The sequence below is a fragment of the Aulonocara stuartgranti genome (assembly GCF_965226115.1).
Source record: "Aulonocara stuartgranti genome assembly, chromosome: 8".
Taxonomy (NCBI): domain Eukaryota; kingdom Metazoa; phylum Chordata; class Actinopteri; order Cichliformes; family Cichlidae; genus Aulonocara; species Aulonocara stuartgranti.
This window is the reverse complement of record NC_138959.1, coordinates 4,843,735-4,864,805: the sequence shown is the minus strand read 5'-3', so window position 1 is coordinate 4,864,805 and position 21,071 is coordinate 4,843,735. Positions and strand designations below refer to the sequence as shown.

Below are 21,071 nucleotides of genomic sequence, written 5' to 3'. Positions count from 1 at the left end.
CATGACAACTGATAATCCATTGAAATTTGCCTCACAGGGGTAGATTTATGAGTTGGCCCCCGTTGGCTTGTTCGAGTCTAGTTTCTGTACATTTCTGTTATTTTCCTTATGCTGAGCTACCCTCCTGTTGTCAATGAATGAATATAATCATAATCAGGCTGCTCGCATCAAAGAAACATTTTTAATCCCTTCTGCTGCCTGTCTTTGTTTCTCCTGCTGCTGTTTGCAGTAAATTTCCTCTTAAAGGTTATTTTGCTGGTGTGACAGAGGAACGCGTGTCTGCAGACAAAGCAAAGTGTTTTTCTTCCACTTTCAATAAACTATCCAAGAAATGCCCAGTGATAAATTCCAAATATAACTGGGATTAGTGTCAGACAGATTCTTCATCTTCTGGAGAGGATGAAACAAAAAACGTCTTTTTGTTTCTGTCACGTATTCGCTTTTAAAGCTGCACTGTGACAAACTACAAAAGAAAGAAAAGCTTTCAAGCTTTTATGATGCTGTTATTGATCTTTTTTTTTTTTACTGCAGCAGCATATTGCTGTTGTCAGATGAAAACCATACATCTCCAAATGAAAAGCTTTTTACAAGCTGTGGAAAATATTTTTATCTTAAAAACAAGTGCATTTTTCTTAAAATTATCACACCGGCTGTTTTTCTATCGAAAAATAAAACTTAATGGTAAGCATCCTTTCAGCACAGAGAGGTGTCTCGCTAGTAATCTTTCTTTTATTTCTAAAATGACGAGGCTCTCAGTTATAATCATCTGCAGCATTTGTAGTAAATTATTTGTCAGTGTGTTTTCAAAAACATTTGTTTTATGTTCAGTGGCTTCTTTGGTTTTCTTTGCTGAGGAAACCGCCGTACTTTACGGATGTCCTTGTGTTTTTGGGTTGTTTTTTTGCAACAGAATATTGTAGCAAAAACGCAGTTTTTTATTTTTTGTATATAAGCCAGATCATTTAAGTCCTGTGTTTGTTCGCCTAGCTGTCGTACTACTGTTGGAAAAATGTGTCTTAATTGTTTCATGACCAAACTATTAAATCTTTGCTTTTACAAACAAACTGAAAACCTCTCTGATGCACAGTGAAGATTTTAATTTCTCAGCCGAGTATGAAAGTCAGAAAAAAAGAGTCATTTTCAACCAGTGCAGAATAATGCAGCATTAAATCTCAATTTAACTCACAGCTCACCGGAGCATGTGGAGAAAATGTCCTATTCTGCGCTCTATTCCCCTTTAATGGTCCCATATTAAACTGGGTCAGCTCCACCAGCAAATTTAATTCGTCCCACTGTGGAGGAGGAGGTGGAAGCCCTGGTTCAGTGGAACTGCAGGTATTTATTTTGCACCATCAGTGCACCACCTATATGTATATGCATATGTATACACAGCTGTTTGTCGTCCATCCCTCTGGGGAATGGAAGCGGCAGGCCAAAGAGAGAAGACGACACGTCGCAGTGAAACCCGGTCAGCTGTGTCCTTCCTCATCAGTAAAGGAAAACTCAGTTCTGGTCAGACGGAAGCTCGATGTGGATTTGTGTAGTTTTACAGGATAGCTGCGTAGACCAGTGGGACTCATTTCTGAGCACTTGATGGGACAAACCGTGCACAGACAGACTTTTCACAGGCACATAAACTTTTTCTAGTCATGAAAACAATCATTTGATTTTGATTTTCTGTTCTGAATAAACATACTTGTGTTTGTAATTATGGAAAATCCCTCTGGCTTTTTGTCATGGGGACCAGAGTAATGGAGACTGCTGGCAAGGAAGGCCTTTCAGCCTGGAATTTGAATATATACACATCACATAAGATGTGCTCCTATATAAAGTGATTTAATCTGAAATCTAATGCCATTGTGCAGTGAGCTGCAGGAAATTACACTCACTCTCATGCAGTACATACGATCAGATCTGGGCTCGGCTGGATCAGACAGAGTTCACGCTGAAGCACTAATCATGGAGCAGATGGTTGCTTCAAAACGTTTATCATCTTTGTTTCTATTTCTTTGTTTGGTGGTTTGTTTATTTCTTGATAAACGTCTTTACTTTCTTCATTTCCTTCCTTGCCTGTTTGCAATCTTCTTTCCTTACTTGCTTCCTTTTACTTTCTTTCCCGCTTTTTCTCTTTGCTTCTCTATTTTCTTGTTTTGTTTCCATCTTTCTCCCTTTCTTTCTTTCCTTCTACGGTTGCTTCTATGTGCTGAAATACACGGGTGCAGACATGTATTTACCATGGTTCTTGCTGTGCTCTCTCCAGGTGCTTTGAAGTCCTACCTGCGCGAGCTCCCTGAACCATTAATGACCTTTGAACTCTACAATGACTGGATCCAAGCCTCAAAGTGTGTATCATCTCAGACCAATGTTGCCATCTTCGTGTTAAAGACATTTCTTCGACCTACTGTTGTTTTACAACCAATCTTTCATGTTGTCCTGCAGCATTCAAGATCAAGACAAGCGCCTGCAGGCTCTGTTCAATGCGTGTGAGAAACTCCCTTCAGCCAACAACACCAACTTTAAGTGAGTCAGCGTTTCCATGTTTCACTCCCCTCCTGGTTCTCTCTTTTTTCATATATTGGCCAAATAATCTGGTTAACCAGCTGAAACATCCCAGTCAGTCTCATTTTGGTTTTTTTAACTGCATATCGAAGGAATCAGGTCTATTTTCCGCCTTACCTCCTTATATAACTGCATATAAGACTGGCTGGCTCTGCCTATAAAGAGGAGTTCATTTAACTGAAGGAAACCACCAAAGACATGACAAAGTGACCTGATGGTCAGAAATAGCTGGGCCAAAATGTTCATATCATTGAGTCCCCCAGTCTGTCACCTGTATCTTTGCTGACTGTCCCTGAGTGTTTCTGTTGCATCTGTAGTGTGTAAAATAAGTTCAAAGAGAAATCTTTAGAAAAACCTAAATCAAAATTGCTTTGCAAAATAAGCCAGCACCAACAACTGCAGTTCCTCTAATGGCCACTTGAGGCAAATGCCAAAAGGCAGTCAGTCCCCACAGACTCTCATGTTAAAATGCCCAACTTTAAAGCAGGAATATGTTTACAATCAGCTGTGGTCTCAGGGCACAGTTTCCCTCAGTTATAAAAACTGTATGAGGGCAGCTCAGTGGTTTTAATTGGTGAGGAGTTGTTGCCAGTTGTTTTCTCCTTAGCCTCATGGCTGCTAATTAGTCAATGAACTGGACTTTTACAGTTGGTTTATGCCTTTTTTTATTATCCAACAAACTGTTTGACTTGTTGTGAAGAATAGACCATCCAAGACATTTGTGACTCACATATAGTTACTGAAATTCCAGTATGTGATTTAGGCTAATTAGCAGGTATGTGTGTTTATGTGTTGCACATATTTATGTAGATTTTATGAGTATGATTGCAGTTTGCATAAAAAAGCTAGTTATTGATAATTTAGAAGTGCAACTTATTGTCTAAATATGGTCACATCTGGCTCCAAATCACCATCATGGTGACCAAACACTTCCACAATTTATCACAGAGGCTAAGCCCATCTTTTTGGTACAGTCTAAGATCAATCCCCTCAAAATGCCCAAATTTAGAGCAGAAATAAGTGTCTTTGCCGCCAGTAACACATTTCTTTTACTGCTGTTTTAAGGCTTTAAGTTATGCACTATTGAGGATAACAGGTTGGGAGCATTTTGTTTAGACTAAACTAGAGTACACTAGACTATACTCTTCTTTGACCAGACCTAGTTTACTGTCACAGTGGCCAGTAAATGGGAGTGAACCCACAAGCAGACTCAAGTGGACACAGTGATAAGATTTAACAAACTTTATTGTTAGATTACAGAGAAATCGAAAAAACGTGATATGGGAACGTAGCGCGAGTGTGTGAAGTGGGGGCACTGTAGTTTCTAAACTAGAGATATATGACATACATCCTCAGTACGCTTGTGGCAAAAGAGGCAAAACCAAATATATTTTTGTAGCAGGCTGTGAAATATGCTTATTTCTCTTCTAAATAACACTGACAGGAGTCAACTGTTCAGAGGAGATGCAAAGGTTTTTGTTTCACACCTGTTTTTTAGCCGTGATTAGCATCTATTTTAATATCACTGTCTACCTGAACTAGCCAGCTTTAGTACTGGTTCAAATAAGGTCAGGTTCAGATTAATGAAAGCCGAGATGGTGGCAGCCAGACTATTAAACCAACAATCTGTGATTAGGCCTCCTTCTATCACTTCACTATTGGCAACAATATTTATTTATTTTGACACTGGAATAATGTTCCTCAGAAACTTGAGCGTGAACCAAAAACAATACAGATAATACCATTCTTTAGATCAGAGGGTAGCTGTGGAGTCGGGAGATAATAACTCGTAGCTATATCGCTTTACCTCTATTGATTCTCGAGGATTTTTCTTCTTTCATTTTCAGTCACTTCTTGGTATCTGTTTGCTTCCTGAAAGCTGAAAAATGATTTCCAGCTTTCAGGAGGCTGATTCATTGTGCGCTACTTATCACCACCTGCCAGAAAAGAGAAACTCTGACCTTTATGAAACAGTGTGGAGAAAGAGGCGTTGCATCCCAGGTGTTGGCTGCTGGATTAAATGCAGAATGCTGAAAGGCTTGTCTCCTGATCAAAAGAAGAAAGTGGAAAGGCCTGACAGAGAAAGGGAAGAGAGGAAGTGATGGTACAGAAATGAGGAGAGCGAGGTGCAGCGGCACTTGTCAGCATCATCATCGAATCGCACAAATGCGTCGTATTTTTAGACGGTGCTCCTCTGAAGAGACCTGTCAGGCCTGTCCAGATGATTGCTGTTTGCCGTGATGAGCGGCCTGATGTTCAGCTCTGGATGAGTCATTCAGCTCAGCTACAGACATCCACCAGCCCATCCATTTCTGAAAACATCAGACACAGAAATGGTTGGCTGCAATAATAAGCTTTGACTCAGTGTGGTTCGTGCATTCAGCAGGCACGCAGTTATCATTCAGACTGCAGCTGTAACACTACAGTATCTGCTGTTTGAAACTGACCGGAACATATTGGGATGGATGTAGCCATCATTATGTTTTTTTGAGCCAGAAGTGATCATATTTTGGAAGAGAGCGTGGACTGCTAACTTATCAGCAAATGCCAGCATGCAGGATACAGCTGTATCCATAAATGCGCAGAAACATGTATATAGGCTAATATAATGCTAATACACCAAAACTGAAACCCGCACAGAAACTCTTTAAGGTGCTCCAAAAGGCATCAAAACGAGGTCCAGCTTACAAAGTTGAAGGAGAGGTGGGGTTAGCACATCTCAGTTGGCTCCAGCTGCCTGTATCACAACCAGGTAGTGATGTGTCAGTCGCAAATGAAACGGCTCTTAAAGCCCACTCTTTGAAGTGAACGACGCGAGCCGGCTCCTTATTGGGAGTCGTGTTTTGTTTTTTTTCCTTTCTTTCTCTCGCCCTCTCTCTCGCACTTTTTTTCCGCTTCACTCCGCACGCGAGCCTTGTGCTTTGCGCTGGGAAGAGGGGGGAGGGGCAATAGTTACACTCAGTAGCACAGGAACAGAGCGGGAGGGAGCCAGGGACAACAACGTCATATTAAAAAGGTATAGTAATCATCCACAACTATTTTCAGTTACAGATGATAAAGGATTCAGAAAGTTTATTGATGCAGGCCCATATGAAAGAGAATGTGCATCTTCTTTTTGTTTTTATATTTTTTCATATTTATATTTAATTGTGTTGTGGTTTGCAGTGTTTAGTGTTTAAATTTGTTTAAAAGGAAAAAGCTGAAAATTTAAATAGTTAAAAGTTGAAATGTAAATAATTGGTTTTTGTATTATATGATTTATTTATTACATTTTACATTTCATGTGGAGTGAATAAATATTTACGGTGGCCCCTACAGACAAAGCACGTACAAACTCCAAAACATGTACAAACACAACAGAAGTGCTCCAGGATGCTAGGGGCAGTGTTGAGCTTTTGTTACCTAGTGGCTACACAAGCCAGGAAGTACCAACTACCGGATTTGGTGTTTGGTAGTAACAGGTAAATGAACATTTTTTTTTTTTTAATTATTTGAGTATATATGAATGCTTGTGCATAAATACACAAACAATACACGTATGCTTTCAATTGTGTAATTTAAGTGCTCTAGGTAGCTCTGTTTTGGAAGTTCAGTTAACGCTAGAAATGTGTTTTGGCGTTTGTACGTGCTTTGTCTCTAGGGGCCACCGTATATATTTATATATAAACATATATAAATTAATTAAAGCAGCAAAACAACCTGAAGGGCCGGCTCTTTTTAGTGAGTCGAGCCGAAAGAATCGGTTCTCTAAAAAGAGTCGGAAATCCCATCACTACAACCAAGTAGCACCAATCAGTCAAAACAGCCACGCCCCTAACTCTTCACTAACATGCGGTGACGCTAGCGTTAGCCGTGTTAGCACGTTACCTGAAACAGGTGGTCAGGGTGAGTCCACAGGCGCACACCCTTCGTTCATCATATATCCGTGTTGGGTAGAGTGTAAATACTGAGGCTGAATGGCCTTTATACAAGCACACACACTTCTTAGCACTGCAAGGCTATGAGCCCAAAACAGCAGTGTAGAAAAATCGAGACAGCCAGCCAATCAGTGAGCTCCTTAAGTCACACCTCGTGGCTAATTTGGATTGCTTGAGATTTTGGAAAAAGATTGTGAAAATCAGTTTTTAAATTTGGAATTTGAAATGAGGTTTTTATTGAGAGTTTAATACTTTTTTGTGAAATTCATTTTTGAAGTATTTATTAATGGATTAATAATTCATTTTAAAATGTTGATTTATAAATGGTGTTTTTATTTTAAATTAAACGATTAAATAATAATTTTGCTTTAGTAATGTTTAATTTTTGTTTTACATTTTTTCCAAATGCGTGCGGCACGGTGGTTAGCACTGTTGCCGCACAGCAAGAAGGTCCTGAGTTCAATTCCGCCATCAGGCTGGGGTCTTTCTCTGTGGAGTTTGTTCTCCCTGTGTTTGCGTGGGTTGCCTCCAGGTACTCTGGCTTCCTCCCACCGTCCAAAGACATGCAGCTTGTGGGGATTGGTTAATTGATTAATCCAAATTGCCCATATGTATGAATGCCAGCGTGAATGGTTGTCTGTCTCTGTGTGTTAGCCCTGCAACAGACTGGCAACCTGTCCAGGGTTTACCTCGCCTCTCGCCCTATGACAGCTATCAGAATATTTATAGTAGTAACAGTTTCATGGTCTAAATGTTTAGATAGAGAGGTTGAATGTACATTTAAATTCTGTTTTTATTGAATAATCTGTTTTCTGCACCTTAATTAACAGGTATTTAATCAAATTCCTGTCCAAACTGACTGACTACCAGGATGTGAACAAGATGACGCCTGGAAACATTGCTATTGTCCTCGGACCCAACCTGCTGTGGACTCAGAATGATGGGTAAGTTATAGCAGATGCATATACATGTGGCTTGTTACCTTATCCTCTTCTGTGTGATCATAACTGAACACAAAATGCTGGATCTTGGTACCAGTGAACCATGGAAACAAATCAGCTCATGATGAGAGGAAGAGTTGTGCCGTGTGTTTGATTTGATTATTATTGTGCACTTATTTCATCCTGCTATCTCATCCTAATATTTTCACATCATGAATTATGCATGTGCTGAGATACCTTCTATACCATGACTTGCAGTTACAATTTAATTATGAAGTTAAACAAACAAAAGCAAGGGCCAGATTTAATTAGAGGCAAGCGAGTGAAGTCATTTTAGTTTTATTGTAATTGCAGCAGGTTCTATCATGCACTGCCTCCTGCTCGGCCCTTAAAATCACTTTTTCATGCAGTAACTTGATGATTAAAGGTGGCAGACAACGAATGGAGGGACTCAAAGGGATTCTCTCATTGCAGCTCAGTTTCTCTTCCTCTTTTTCCTTAATCAAAAAACATGGGCTGCTACTAACAAAAAGGCCTGCAGACACACAACTTCATCCATAGGAGACTGCTGTTATTATACCGTATATATTTAGGAGAAAGATGATGACTTGGCAGTTTTGAATAGGGTGAAGGGTGAAGGACGTCTCCTTTTATATCTCTGTGTAAATCTTACAAACTCGTCATCCCCCTTAACTTTTAATTAGTACTTTAATAGCCCACAGTTCTGAAATGATTTTAATTTTCTCATTTTAATGCTTTGGTAATATCATGAAAATGTGCTAATCACCCTCTGTGTGAAATTCTTACAGACAGACAGACACTTCTCCCCCCCCAATTAAAAAAAAGTGTGTCTTCTCCGTTTGCTCCAGGAACATCACGGAGATGATGACGACAGTTTCCCTACAGATCGTCGGCATCATCGAGCCCATCATCCAGCACGCCGACTGGTTCTTCCCAGGAGGTGAGGAGGGAAAAAGAAGAGGAAACAGCCCTGCTTTGTTTGTTCTTGAAGTCTTAAAATGGCATTTTAGAAAATAAAATACTGAGTTGTTCCTGTTTTCTTCTGTCTTCGTTAGAGATCGAGTTCAATGTCACAGGAAACTACGGCAGCCCCGTCCACACCAACCACAACGCCAACTACAGCTCGATGCCGTCTCCAGATATGGATCAGATGGATCGCAAGCAGAACGACCAGAGCCGGCGGCCGCTCAGCGTCGCCACAGACAACATGATGCTGGAGTTTTATAAGAAGGACGGGTATGACTCTTCTGTGTCTCTTAGCGATGCATTTCAGAGCCCGACCGATATGTTGGCAGATATTAGCTATTTGCGGATATTGGTACTGGCATTTATGACGGCTGAAAATTATGAGAGTTGATCTTGTATGATTTGTTTCAGAAAGCTCTCTGCAACTTCCCACTGGCAGCATATATGTTTGAAACACAACAATCAGCAGATCCAAGCAGAACGTAAACAAATAATTCACAGAACAAGATTACTTTTAAGCTGTACTGTCATAGATTCATAGATAACTGCACATAACAAATATATTAGATTTTTAAATCGCCAAATATTGATATCGGCCTTAAAATCAAGTATCAGTACATTAGGCCTAATCCCAATACTGTTTTTAAAGTAAGAATGCACATAATCTTAGAAACAAGCGAGAGAAGGGTTACAGTGTACTTTTAGTCACTGCAGATCTGGAAAGATTGGCTTGGGCAAGTTATGAAAGTGTAGGTTAGTACAGAATATACACTCACCAGCCACATTATTAAGTACACCTTGCTACTACTCGGTTGGACCCTGTTTTTTCTTGCAACACTGTCTTCATTTTTAAAGGCATAGATTTAGCCAAGTGCTGGAACCATTCCTCAGATTTTGGTCCATACTGACGTGATAGAGTCACACAGTTCCTGCTGATCCAATATGTGAATCTCCCGTTCCACCGCACACCAAAGGTCCTCTACTGGATTGAGATCTGGTGACTGTGGAGGCCGTTTAAGTACAATCAACTCACTGTCATGTTCAAGAAACCAGTTTGAGATTATTTGAGCTTTGTGACCTGACATCTATTATTAAGGGATGGACATGATCATTAACAATACTCAGGTATGATGTGGCGTTTAAATGACACTCCATTGGTCCTAAGGGAATTAAAGTGTGCCAATAAAATATCCCCACGCTATTACACCACCAGCAGCCTGACCTGCAGGATGGAGCCGTACTTTTGTGCTGTTTACTGCAAAGTTGCAACAGAAATCAAGACTTTTCAGACCAGACCACATCTTTCTGCTCTTCTATTGGCCAATTTTGATGAGCTGATGTAAATTGTAGCCTCAGTTTCCTGTTCTTGGTGTGGTCTGCTGCTAGAGTCAGTCTGCTTTGACCTTTTGTGAGTTCAGAGATGTTCTTCTGTGTCTCTCATGGTTGCCTCTCTATAAGCTCAGGCTAACTTAGCCGATTTCCTCTGACCTCTTGCATCAACGAGGCATTTTTGCCCAGAGAACTGCCGCTCACTGGATATTTTTTGTCTTTGGTCTTTTTCTGTAAATCCCAGAGATGGTTGTGTGGAAAAATCCCAGAAGATCATCAGTTTCTGAAATACTCTGACCAGCTTCTCTGTCAGCCAGTCACAATTTTGTTCTTTCTTCTTGATACTTGGTTTGAACTTCAGCAGATTATCTTGACCATGTCTGCATAGATTGAGTTACTGCCATATGATTGGCTGATGAGATAATTTGCATTAATGAGCAGTTAAACAGGTGTGCCTGATAAAGTGGCTGGTGGGTGTCTGTTGCAGCATGAATTTAATATGCAAATATAAACGGTTTATATGTGCACAGACTGACTCCCTAAATAAAACTTTCTCATCTAAAACTTCCACTGATTCCACCTGTTTAAACCTGTCTCTGAATTAATTAGCAGTCTTCTCTGCGTACACTGTCATCCAGCTGACTGACAGCTAGAGACATTTTTTCTACACAAGGCCACATTGAGGCTCATAAACTTTCCACACGACTGCTTCCTGACAGGGTTGGACGTGTGAAGTAAGAGAAGGAAAATTCCCCAACGATTACACAAGTTTGCCGTGAGAAGTGACCTCAGTGAGAAGCTCAGTTTCACTCTGAGGTGGACAGAAAACGATACAGTTTCACTCTTTATCTACAGGACCTGCCCTCATAACTTTTCTCTGCAGCTCACTGAGACATCTGGAAGTGAGAAAGAAAAAGACTGAGGGTGAGCTGACATTTAGTCTGTGAAATGAGCAATCCGACAATCCTCAAACTGTGAAGAGGGATTAGCTGAAAACCAGTCAGTCGCTTTCTTTCTCTTTCACTGTCTGAATCTGAGTGTCTTTCTCTAATGCTTTAATACACCCATGGTCTTATCAGGGCCTGGGGGGAGCCTGAGCTCTGCAGCCCAGGGGCCACAAGTAGCCCGACTAATTAAACCTGGACTGTGTGGGTCGGATCAATAGAGCTCAACTTTCAGTAGAAACAGTCCTTAGAACCAAAGGCTGTTGCTCCACCAAAAGAAAGTCTGCTTTTACATGAGTCCTCTTTAATTTCTTACTTAATTTATGTCAGTCTAATAAGTTAATTAATATTTAGATACTAAACTTGCGGCACTTCTCTGCAACTCTGGGAGAGCAGGTGATGATTAGACAAATAGCCCAACATTCTTCTTCTTCTTTGACACTGATAGCACAGATTAGATCCCAGCTTGGATTAAAAAGCAACAATCATTATATTCACTTAATGTTAAAAGTGTAAGTTTAAAGGGCACTTATTACGGCCATTTCCAGCCCTGTAATCTTATTTTTGGATTCTCCTGGAGTAGCTTTCCATGATTCACAGTTCAAAACAATCCTAGTATGTCTTACCTCAGCCTTGCTACAGCCCTTCTCTTCATCCTCTGTCTGAAACTCACAGTTTGAGCTCCACCCATTTTCTTCTGATTGGCTGAGCCACACAAACAGAAGGTCTGAACAGCAGGTGGGTGGGGCTTCCATTAGACTAGTTAGACTTATGATACTTATGTTTTGTTACACAACACAACCTGATTGATAGCACTCAATCACTGAATCAATCACAAGAAGTGCAACGCTAATGCTAAATCACCACCACTAAGCTTCTATGTGCACCGCAATTATCCTGAATGTTAATTTTGCTTGTTTAGCCGTTTATCTCCTGAAGTAAAAGCTTCAAATTTCATGAGTCAGGTATTTACTACGTAATCTTTTGCAATAGAACAAAAACATGTTCAGAGCTACAAAAACTACTACAGAATGTATTAAAGAATTAAAAAAAATGAACATTTTTAGAACCCACTGCCTGCGAGTTCAGGGAACTTGAAGTGCAAAATGCTAACTCATTCCAGGTTTTAGGACTCATTCACTCTCCTGAGGTCTAAATAGAGGTACTTCATGCTATCTGCCAAGTTGCAGGATTTGCTCCCAGAAGAACTACTTGAAGTCCTTTAAGCTGGTGATGCTCTTTAGCAACATTTCCACATTCCACCTTTATACTGGCTTCATACTGGCCAGGGGTTGGAGAGCAGCCATGATGGCTCTTCTAACATCTGCTTATATATAATGTATGACGAAGCTGGTTAAATCCATAGAGATTTTATGCCTTTTTAAGTCTCCTGCTGCCCTATTACAGCAGATCTTAGGACTCCTCCACCTGCCAAATCCCACTTTAACCCCTACTGATGTTTGATGACTTGTTGGGATCTTTTGGGAAAGTTGTTCATTTTTAGGAAAACTGTTACAAAAATCTCAGAATAACATCTGTATTTCGTGTAAACCGATAAGAAAGACTGATGCCTCATTAGAATCTCTGTAACCTATAGCAAATCATTGCTATGGGTTACAAAACCATCTTTGGTAAGGTTTTCTCTGCCACCCTTATATTTAATGTTGGTAATATAAATCTTGTTCACTTCTTGATTTTGATGAAAGAATTGATATTCAAAGACTTGCCAAAGGGTCTGACTATAGGCTGGATTTCTATAGAAAACAGATGTTGAGAGTTCAGAAATGCTGCCTGTTGAAACACGTCCTTTATCGTGAACTACACTAAATCACTGCTGGTTGTGACTGGGAGTGAAAGTCTGTGCAAAACTCACTGAAAGATCCTTCATAAAACCTGTTTCTTCCCAGGCTGTGTGTACACGCTTGGTAATATCAGTAGAAATGCTTGTTATTGCTCAATCAGAGACCAACAAAAAGGAATGTCAAGACAAAGTGCCAGTCATTTTTACTTTGTGTTTCTACCACTGCAGAGAAACCACACTTACTAAAGACTCACTGCAGCTGCAGGAAACCTCTCGCATGTTTTGGGGGATTTTACTGTATCCAGCAGGGAAACATTGACCTGATTATAGCTAAATTCCTCCTTAGTTTTCGACATGGCCTCAATATTTCACTGTTCTCCTCTCTTAAAGCGTTATCCTGTTTCACTTCTTTGATAACAATGCTATTATCGAGTCCAAGCGTATGAGTCTTTCGTGGTCTCTGCTCGTGTCCTCACTGTGCTTGTCTCTGTTTTAACACTGCAGCATTAGGAAGATACAAAGGTACGGTATAGCTCCTTTTCCTCCACTCATCCTCATGTCACTCTGTTCATCATCTGTTCGTCTCAGCTGCACGTTGAAAGGAGCTGTCTCTCATTTGTCATGTGTCTGAGTGTGTATTGCTTCATAGGGGTGTGTGTGAAATTATATATTTGGACTCCTGTAGTTCAGTGTCTCAGCAGAGTGGGGGGACATGAATAAACAGGCCTGTTTCTCTCTGTTTACATAAGTAAGAGGCATCTTTGCAGTTTCTGATACTGAACTGACTCGTTCAGCCTGTGGATACAATAGTCTCTTGTTGCTTATCTCACCTGACTGCATAGTTACAGTTACTGTTTTTGTCTTATCGTACTAATTGAGGGGTTTTTGTGGTAATCTGTTTGAAATGGAAGCCAGTTAGTTTAGCTGGGGTAAAACACTATACTTTTTACTGACCTTGCATTATCTGTGTTATTGTCTAAGTGCAGATTGTGTAGGGGGATGTCTGCTGCTTGTGGTCAACCATCTATACAGTGTGCAGCCTTTCAGTAATTAAATAAAAAGCTTTTCGAATTAGATCAGCCCTCCAGCACAGCTCTGCTCCATCAGCCGGAGTCAGCTGTCTACATGTGATGGAATTTTTCTTTCTAATATTCATTTGTCCAAAACGCATTTTAGACTCATTAGAGGATACTTCTTTTAAACAAAGGAAAACTCAGGAGGTTTAGTGATTTATGACCTGCAGCATCGCCCTGAAAAGTTTACTTTTGTGTTTGATTTAAGACAACACTACTACTACACTAGTAGTAGTATACTTGTGTGCTTATGGTAAGTGTATAGACAAAGTATCCAACTTGAGACAGTTATTGACTTTAAAGTAGCCACCTTGACATCACACGTAGTACAGTAGGTAATGTACCAAGGTTTTCCTCTAGTTTACTTTAAATAGGGCCAACATTTACAACATAATGCTGTATTTGCTAAGAAACAAAGTGATTCAAAGCATAAACTTGCGAGGAAAGGTTTTACTTTTATAGAATCTGACTTCTGTTTGGATCCAGAAGAGTTGCCTCCTGCTGGCCATTTGAAAGAATGCAGGTCTGATGCATTGGCTTCACTTTCATATCTTTTCATATCCATCTTTTTATTTTTATTTATTTATTTTGTTTGTTTGTATTGGCTTGGCTTGTGTAGATTTCTTTCATTTTTTGAATTCAATTACATTTTTTTCTTTTTTTTTCTATAGGCATTTGTTTCCAGGCAAGGGTCACCTTAGATATAAAATACATAAAACCACATTTGGTTTTATACAGAAGAAGAGCAGCTAAGAAGGGAGTGGTGGGTGGATTTAGTTACCTTGGGCCTGCTGTTTCAACAGACTTTGTGCCATATTAAGTTAAACTACCTCAAACCCTAAGAAGAATTGACAAACCTTAAGTGTGGCATCAATCTTCCTCAAACTCTAGACAGCCAAGAGACCTATATGAGATTGATCAATTCTGTTTTAATGACACAGGAAAGTACATGTGTAATTAATTAGTTTGACAATGACTGTTTTCTTCAGTTAGCAGAATCAAGCCCACAGTGGGATAAATACATTAAAAACCCTGCAAAATTCACTGGATTAGCACCAGCCGTCTGAATTATATATAAGTTGAAGCCCTGAAACAACATACCGTTCTCATCAGGAGACAGTGGAAAAGATGGATGTAGCAACTGTGATGTCACACACTGCTTCGCGAAGTCCTGCTCTGGCCTCATTTCCTTAGTCCTGGATGTTTCCACTTGCATGCAGCCATCAATTAATTCTGCTGATTTGCACTTAAAATGAAAAGGACGGAAACGCACATCCTGTTTCATCCAAACTAATTTTTGTTTGTTGAGTTATTTAAAATATATATTAGTTATTTTCCATCATGTTGCAGGAGAATGTGTGTTGTTGCATGCTGGGAATCGTGTGAGTGAAGCTGAGCGACCCTACCTGCTCGTCTGGGGTCGGCCTTTTTTAAATGCACTGATATAAATGAGAGACAGGAAAGCCGATCCCTTTTACCCCCCGGATGATGTGTTTTGGGTGTGGAAACCTGACCCCTGAACTACACACAGACAAACACGCCCTTTGACTTGATTGGCTGTGCATCTCTGTCCCACTGCAGCATGGGTGTCAGGGTGATGGACACTTCTTGGGTGTCGCGCAGGGGATCGTCGTCTACGCGTAAATCCTTGTCCACGCCACCGAGTGTGCACCCCCCCACCCCACCCATTGACGCGCTCATCCCCGAGCAGCCTGGGGAATTCTCAGCCTCCCCCTCCCCCACCCCTCCTCCCACTAGCAGCGACCGAGCCAGGTAAGGCAGTTGTGGCCCCACCCGTCCTCCTGTTTCACCTCCCCACCCCTCCTTTACTCCTGCTCCACGCCCGCACACACACCTGCTGCCGCTGCTCGCTCGTCACCGCGTCTGCTGCCGCGCCCTGCAAATGACACCCGAACTGCGCTGTCTGCCCCTTCCAACCCCCACCCACCCCACCTCCACCCCTTGTTTTCTTGTCTGTCGTTCATCCTCACCTCTGTGTGAACCCACCCTGATGAGGCATGTCATTTAGAACTTCTTTTCATTTCAACATCTCCTCACCCCCTGAATTTCCTGAGTCACGCGTGGAGTTAATTTTCTGCCTGAGTGGTGATACTGCATATCATGTGAAGATTTCACTTCTACTTAGGGCTGGGTTTAACCAAAATGTGTTGAAAGGTTCATCCACAGTTCAGTAGAAAACTATTTATTGCTGCATGTGCATGGATCACATCTCTATTTTTCTTTTGCCATCAGTCCGAGCATCATTAGCAGCATAACGGTCCATTGTCGCAGGAGCCTGCAATGGATGAGGTGGCTGATTTTCTGTTTTATTATTTTGTTTTCTTTGTGCTCTTCCCCTCCTGGAGCCTTCACTTCACTGTCCCAACAACGATTACTCCTCACCTGATTTTTCCCCTGATTTTTCCCTCGTTATGGACCAAACGTAAAGTTTCAAATCCACACATCCCTCGTCCTAGAACTAATGAATTCATCCGCTTGAATCACTGATATTTCTATCATTGCAGTTCAGACGATGCATCCTCCAATTGGTCGGACTCCTGTTACGCCTACCCCTCCCCAGAGGAGGAGAGGCCGCCTCCCCCTTACCCCTCTTCCTCTTCTTCCTCCTCTTCCTCCTCCTCTTGCTCTTCCTACTCGCTCCCTCACCACCATTTCCGCACCCGAACACCTCCGGGTATGCGTCCCGTTGCCCCCAGCCCCGAATCTGTGCCCCCTGGCCCGTCCCCTCCACCCCGCCGCACTGGGTACAGCCCGCCCCCGCTCCCTCACTCCCTGTGCCCGTCCCCTCAGCAGCTTGACGTCAACTCCAACCCCAAACCTAACTCCCTGCATCTGCCCAAACCGGCCTCCCCGTCTATTGCTCCGCATGGGCCCCCGTCCGAAACGAATGGCTCCTCCCTTTACATCAAACCCCCGCTCGTTCTCACTCGTCACGATCTCTTCCTTGGCTCCCCGAAAACCCCCAGCACCCCTCTCCCTGCTCCACCTCCATGGGCAGCCTGTGCCTGTAGCCGGGAGAGAGGAGCCAAGCTGACGAGGTAAATACAGAGCCCTGCTCAACCCGCTCCCACTAACACAAATCACACACAAATAAGGAGAGGCCCCCGCAGGGACAAGGAAGCACAAGAGAGGGGTGATTTTTTAAAAAAAAGAAAAAAAGAAACTCCCTTCAGTGCCACCCTACTCTGTGTCCTATTAACTCGCTTGGTTTGCAGCTGTCACTTATAGAAATCAAAGCGCTTTAAGGATTCCATTATCACATCCATCTTTAATTTTGCTGCCATGTATGCAATCCATAACTTTCCATGTGAGCAGGGTATTCAGGAGCCTGTTGCCAGGCAACAAAGGAAATCCAAAGCTTTCAGTCAATGATTATAAAAGTCAGCGTTAATGAGTCAGTGAGATTTTGAATGCGAAGGCAATGATGTATGCAGGAGCAAAACAGCACTGTTTGATATTTAAGGAAACCCCAAAAAGCATCTGCTTTGGTTTACAGCAACATGTTCATATGAGTTTAAAGGGGACCTATTTTGCTTTTTTTATACATATTTGCACTGATAGAGAATAAATAGTTTCCCCTTATGTAAGGTTGCATTACCCATCTACAAGCTGATTACCAGCAACCATTAAAAGAGGGAGGAAGTACACACTGCTAACTACCACATGTCAGACAAAACCAAAGACAACCACAGTCTCATAAAGCGTCCTTTAAAAAAAGATGAGGTCACAGTCCTGTAAGAGATGTTTGGAGGTGTTGAACAGTCAAATACATCTTAGTAAATATCAGAAAACATTGCTATCTTCTGCCGCTTATAAACAGATTTGAACAGCAGGTGGTCTGTCCACTCTCTCTGACATCATTCAGAGCTAAGAGCAGGAAAAACTGGCTGAAATAGGGCAGAAGGTAAGTAGTAGTAGTATCACAGATATTACTTTTACATATGCTGACCTCATTAATTTGAAACTTCAGCCATGTTTAATATGAAAATCCAGATATCGTATCAGCATAATAGCTTCCCTTTGAATGCTGGCTGCTTCAGTCGCCTTCCATGTCTCGTTTGCTGAAGAGTGAGAGTGTGTTGAGGCGTAGCTGAGGAGAGTCAGTCGATCAGAGAGTAAACTGGTTATGTTTTGACCTTAAGACCTTCTTCCCATTGGCATTCTGGCTACACTGTGCTGTAGGAGTAAGGAAAATGTATTAAGCTGTCAGGATATGTTTGAATTTTCTTTCCTTCTTTTTTTGCTCAACTGTATAAGCTACATGTCCATCTGCAACAGTGGTCACCGGGAATTATGGCTGCTCTCATATATTTTCCTTTTTTTTTATAAAACAAAGAGATTTATGGAGGCAGGGTTAGTAAATTACAGAAGAAAGTATATCGTAATGTGTGTGTTTGTGTGTTTTGTCCTTCACTCTCTCCTCAGTACTCTGAAGAACAAGGAGCTGTCTCCAGTGATTGGACAGAAGGGGCTCCAGGGAGCAGTGACCTCTAGTGGACAGTCGCAGCTCTCTGACCACAGTCCGCACACCTTGAGGAGAGGTAATACAACTAACTGGGCGTGTATGACAGGGATCTCAGCTTGTCTCAAAAACATGGTAAAAATAGTAAAAGTAATTACTTTTGGGGATTTAAAAACTCTGCACCTTGCCCAGTACTGTGACAGCAAAAAAAGATGCAGCACGCTGTGTTCATTTAGCTGTCTCTCAGGCTCTAATAGAATCTGTCTAATCTATTAGTCAGTGCTGTGAATGAGGTCATTTTAAGTTACAGTGGAACCTCTCGTGTGGAGAGGATGTAAATCTGCAAAAGTGTGTTTTCATTCATTGTTTCCACTCTGGTTGCTGCACAAAAGAGGGGAAAAGGTCCTTGGAAAACCACATAATAACTGACTGACGGCTGCAGTAGAGTTTTATCTGCTAAAATATCCTCAGACTCGAAGGATAAGAGGGCGATGTTTAGTTTGAAGAAATAAACTTGACTTGATGCTGTATGATTGAAGGGTTTAATTAAGGCAGATATTATAATTAATGAGCAATTTGATGGGTAAATTTGTCTGGGGAACTTCAGAGTTTATTAGACTGAAGACGAGACAAGCATCTCTTTTACACTTAAACTTTGATGACTAAAAAGTGATTTTTACTTTGAAATAGCATGTCAAAACATTTGTTTATTCTTAAAGAACACTGGTTGCTTTTATTTCAGAAATATAGAGACATTTGTTATCATGGTAACTTTTTTTTTTATAACTGTCAGCTTTTATATTGAAGATCTGGCAAATTAAAGCAAATTTCTTTTACTTTGGAAAAATGGGCATGTCAAAGTTTTTTTTTTTCTTTTATGTTGAAAATCTGGTACTTTAAAGCATCACCGCAGATTTCTATAAAAATTGAACACTTTTAATTTGACAAACAGACATGCTAGCAGACTCCTAAATGCCTTTTATTTTGGAAATATTGCAGACCCCGATCATCTTGTGTTCTTTCTTGGTGGTCTCTCTACAGCAAAGAAGCTGGCTCCGATCCCGCCTAAAGGCCCTTACTGCCCAACGGGAGCCATGTCCGACCAGTCCACAGGTCAACCGTCTCCAGTCAGCCTGTCTCCCACTCCTCCCAGCACCCCCTCCCCATATGGCTTCAGCTACCCGCAGGGATATGCCACCATCAGCTCCCCGGGTCAGTTGCAGATGGTCACCACCCCGTCTCTGTCCTCTCCGCCCTCGTTGGCTGGGACTCTCACCAAGGCCAGACCGACCCCCAAGCCGCCCCGGCAGAGACCCAGCCTGCCTCCTCCTCAGCCTCCATCCACACCTGGCACTAGTCCCCAGCCTCTGGAGCACTCATCTGGGCTCCTGGACGGCCTTTCTCCTGGGGAAAGCATGTCCACTGGTAATGCTAAACTTGACCGTTTTTTTTAAAGCACTTTGTGTTCGTAATTCTTTTTGCTATATGTAGATTTGATAAATAATATGCCATAGTTTGACAAATATTATGAATTCTTATTATTTAAGTTCATGTACTTGGATGTATATGCACTGTTTTTGGTCTATTCATGACATTTATTGGCAATAATGATAGATGTAGGATAACAGCAGACTATCCTTTGGTGTCCTTCTCCATCAGGAGAGGAGTCGTGTATTATGCATTTGTTTGCCTCTCCATCACCTGCAGGTTCTAATCATGATTTTCATGTAATTTCTTCCCCTCTTATCGTCTCACCTGCAGCGGTATGAGGCGAGAGGTTCAGTGTGATTCTGTGTGTGAGAGGGACTTTTAGGGTAAGCAGGAGTTTCTGTGCTAAAGCCTCCCTTCCCCTCCTCTTCGGTACCCTCAAACCCCAAACATGGAGCCGCCCGCTGACATGCTCACAACACAGTGAAGCTGCCAGTAGATGCAGGTTTAAGATTATCCGCTGCTCTACGGCAGCCTCACTCATATGACCATACAGGCGCTGTGTTCAGTCCACCTTTTACTCATTTTGTTGGCCTTTGCATGGTGGCTGAGACTGATGCATGGCTTACATGGGCGTGCATACCGGACTGTCCACCGATCCAACCTCTCCTGCGCTTAGGATTCCCACCCATAATGCCCTGCTCCAGCTGCCCCTCCTCTCCCTGGCTTCATCTGTCACCCCACCCACACACCCCTCACGCTTCCCACCGACTCCACCTCTGCCCCTCAGTCAGCGCACTTCCTGTCTGCACCAGTTTTCCATCACATGTTGTACACTAGATGTCTTCACTGTCAATATTATAGTAATATATTATATAAGTACACATGTACTGCATGGCATACTAGCCAAATTTCTATATAGGTAGGTAAGCACAAGCACCAAAGGTCTGTAATATATGAAGGGAGAGCTCAGCTTATCCAGGTAACTTCAGGTCTAACCTGGGGTTTTCAGTATTATGTAGGTTGTTTGCCTTTACTAGGTATATTACCATGGTAACATGGCGTAGACTTAACCTGGATCGAAGCAGAAAATGTTTAAAATTAGACATTAACAGTTATGAAGTCACCACCTACTGACCAATCAGTTCTCTGTAAAATAGCATCATGTTTCCTTGAGCCTCTTGATTGTAAACCATCAAATTTTTACTGTCAGCCTTACAGTCTGAGTTTTTAGTTTTCTTTTGTGGGTTAATATAGACTAAACCTTGTTTTTTTAGCAATTGTTTTCCAGTCTTACTGATAAAAGTGTCTGGTCAGATTCTCATAGTTAGACTGATGCATGCCGGGGTTTAGCCTGATTGTTGACGTTAGGGTGAATCCAGATAACAGAAAGAGATCCTGGGTACGCTGAACTTGCCTTGCCTCAGAAGCCATGACCCTTTGTTGCCTGCTTGCTTGCAGTGGATAAAAAGAGCTTGTAAACTGCACAGATATTGTTTGGATTTTGTTTTGCCTGCATATATTAAGTCCATGTGGTACATCAGCAGGATTTTGATTTTGACAAATAGCCTTCAGTGACAGGAAATCTTAATTGTGTTGCATAAAATGC

The 21,071-nt window shown here is 41.7% G+C and overlaps 1 protein-coding gene across 1 annotated transcript in view; it reads left to right on the top strand.

Annotated features, from left to right (window-relative positions):
- Positions 1-21,071, top strand: part of LOC309713357 (rho GTPase-activating protein 44-like) — a 98,429-nt gene that overhangs the window by 70,239 nt on the left and 7,119 nt on the right. The window contains exons 14-24 of the mRNA XM_082544921.1: positions 2,261-2,342; positions 2,440-2,520; positions 7,307-7,420; positions 8,287-8,378; positions 8,494-8,674; positions 12,983-13,000; positions 15,133-15,324; positions 15,805-15,861; positions 16,077-16,610; positions 17,998-18,113; positions 19,076-19,459. Of these exons, the coding sequence (XP_082401047.1) occupies positions 2,261-2,342; positions 2,440-2,520; positions 7,307-7,420; positions 8,287-8,378; positions 8,494-8,674; positions 12,983-13,000; positions 15,133-15,324; positions 15,805-15,861; positions 16,077-16,610; positions 17,998-18,113; positions 19,076-19,459 (1,851 nt within the window). The remainder of the gene's footprint in view (positions 1-2,260; positions 2,343-2,439; positions 2,521-7,306; positions 7,421-8,286; positions 8,379-8,493; positions 8,675-12,982; positions 13,001-15,132; positions 15,325-15,804; positions 15,862-16,076; positions 16,611-17,997; positions 18,114-19,075; positions 19,460-21,071) is intronic.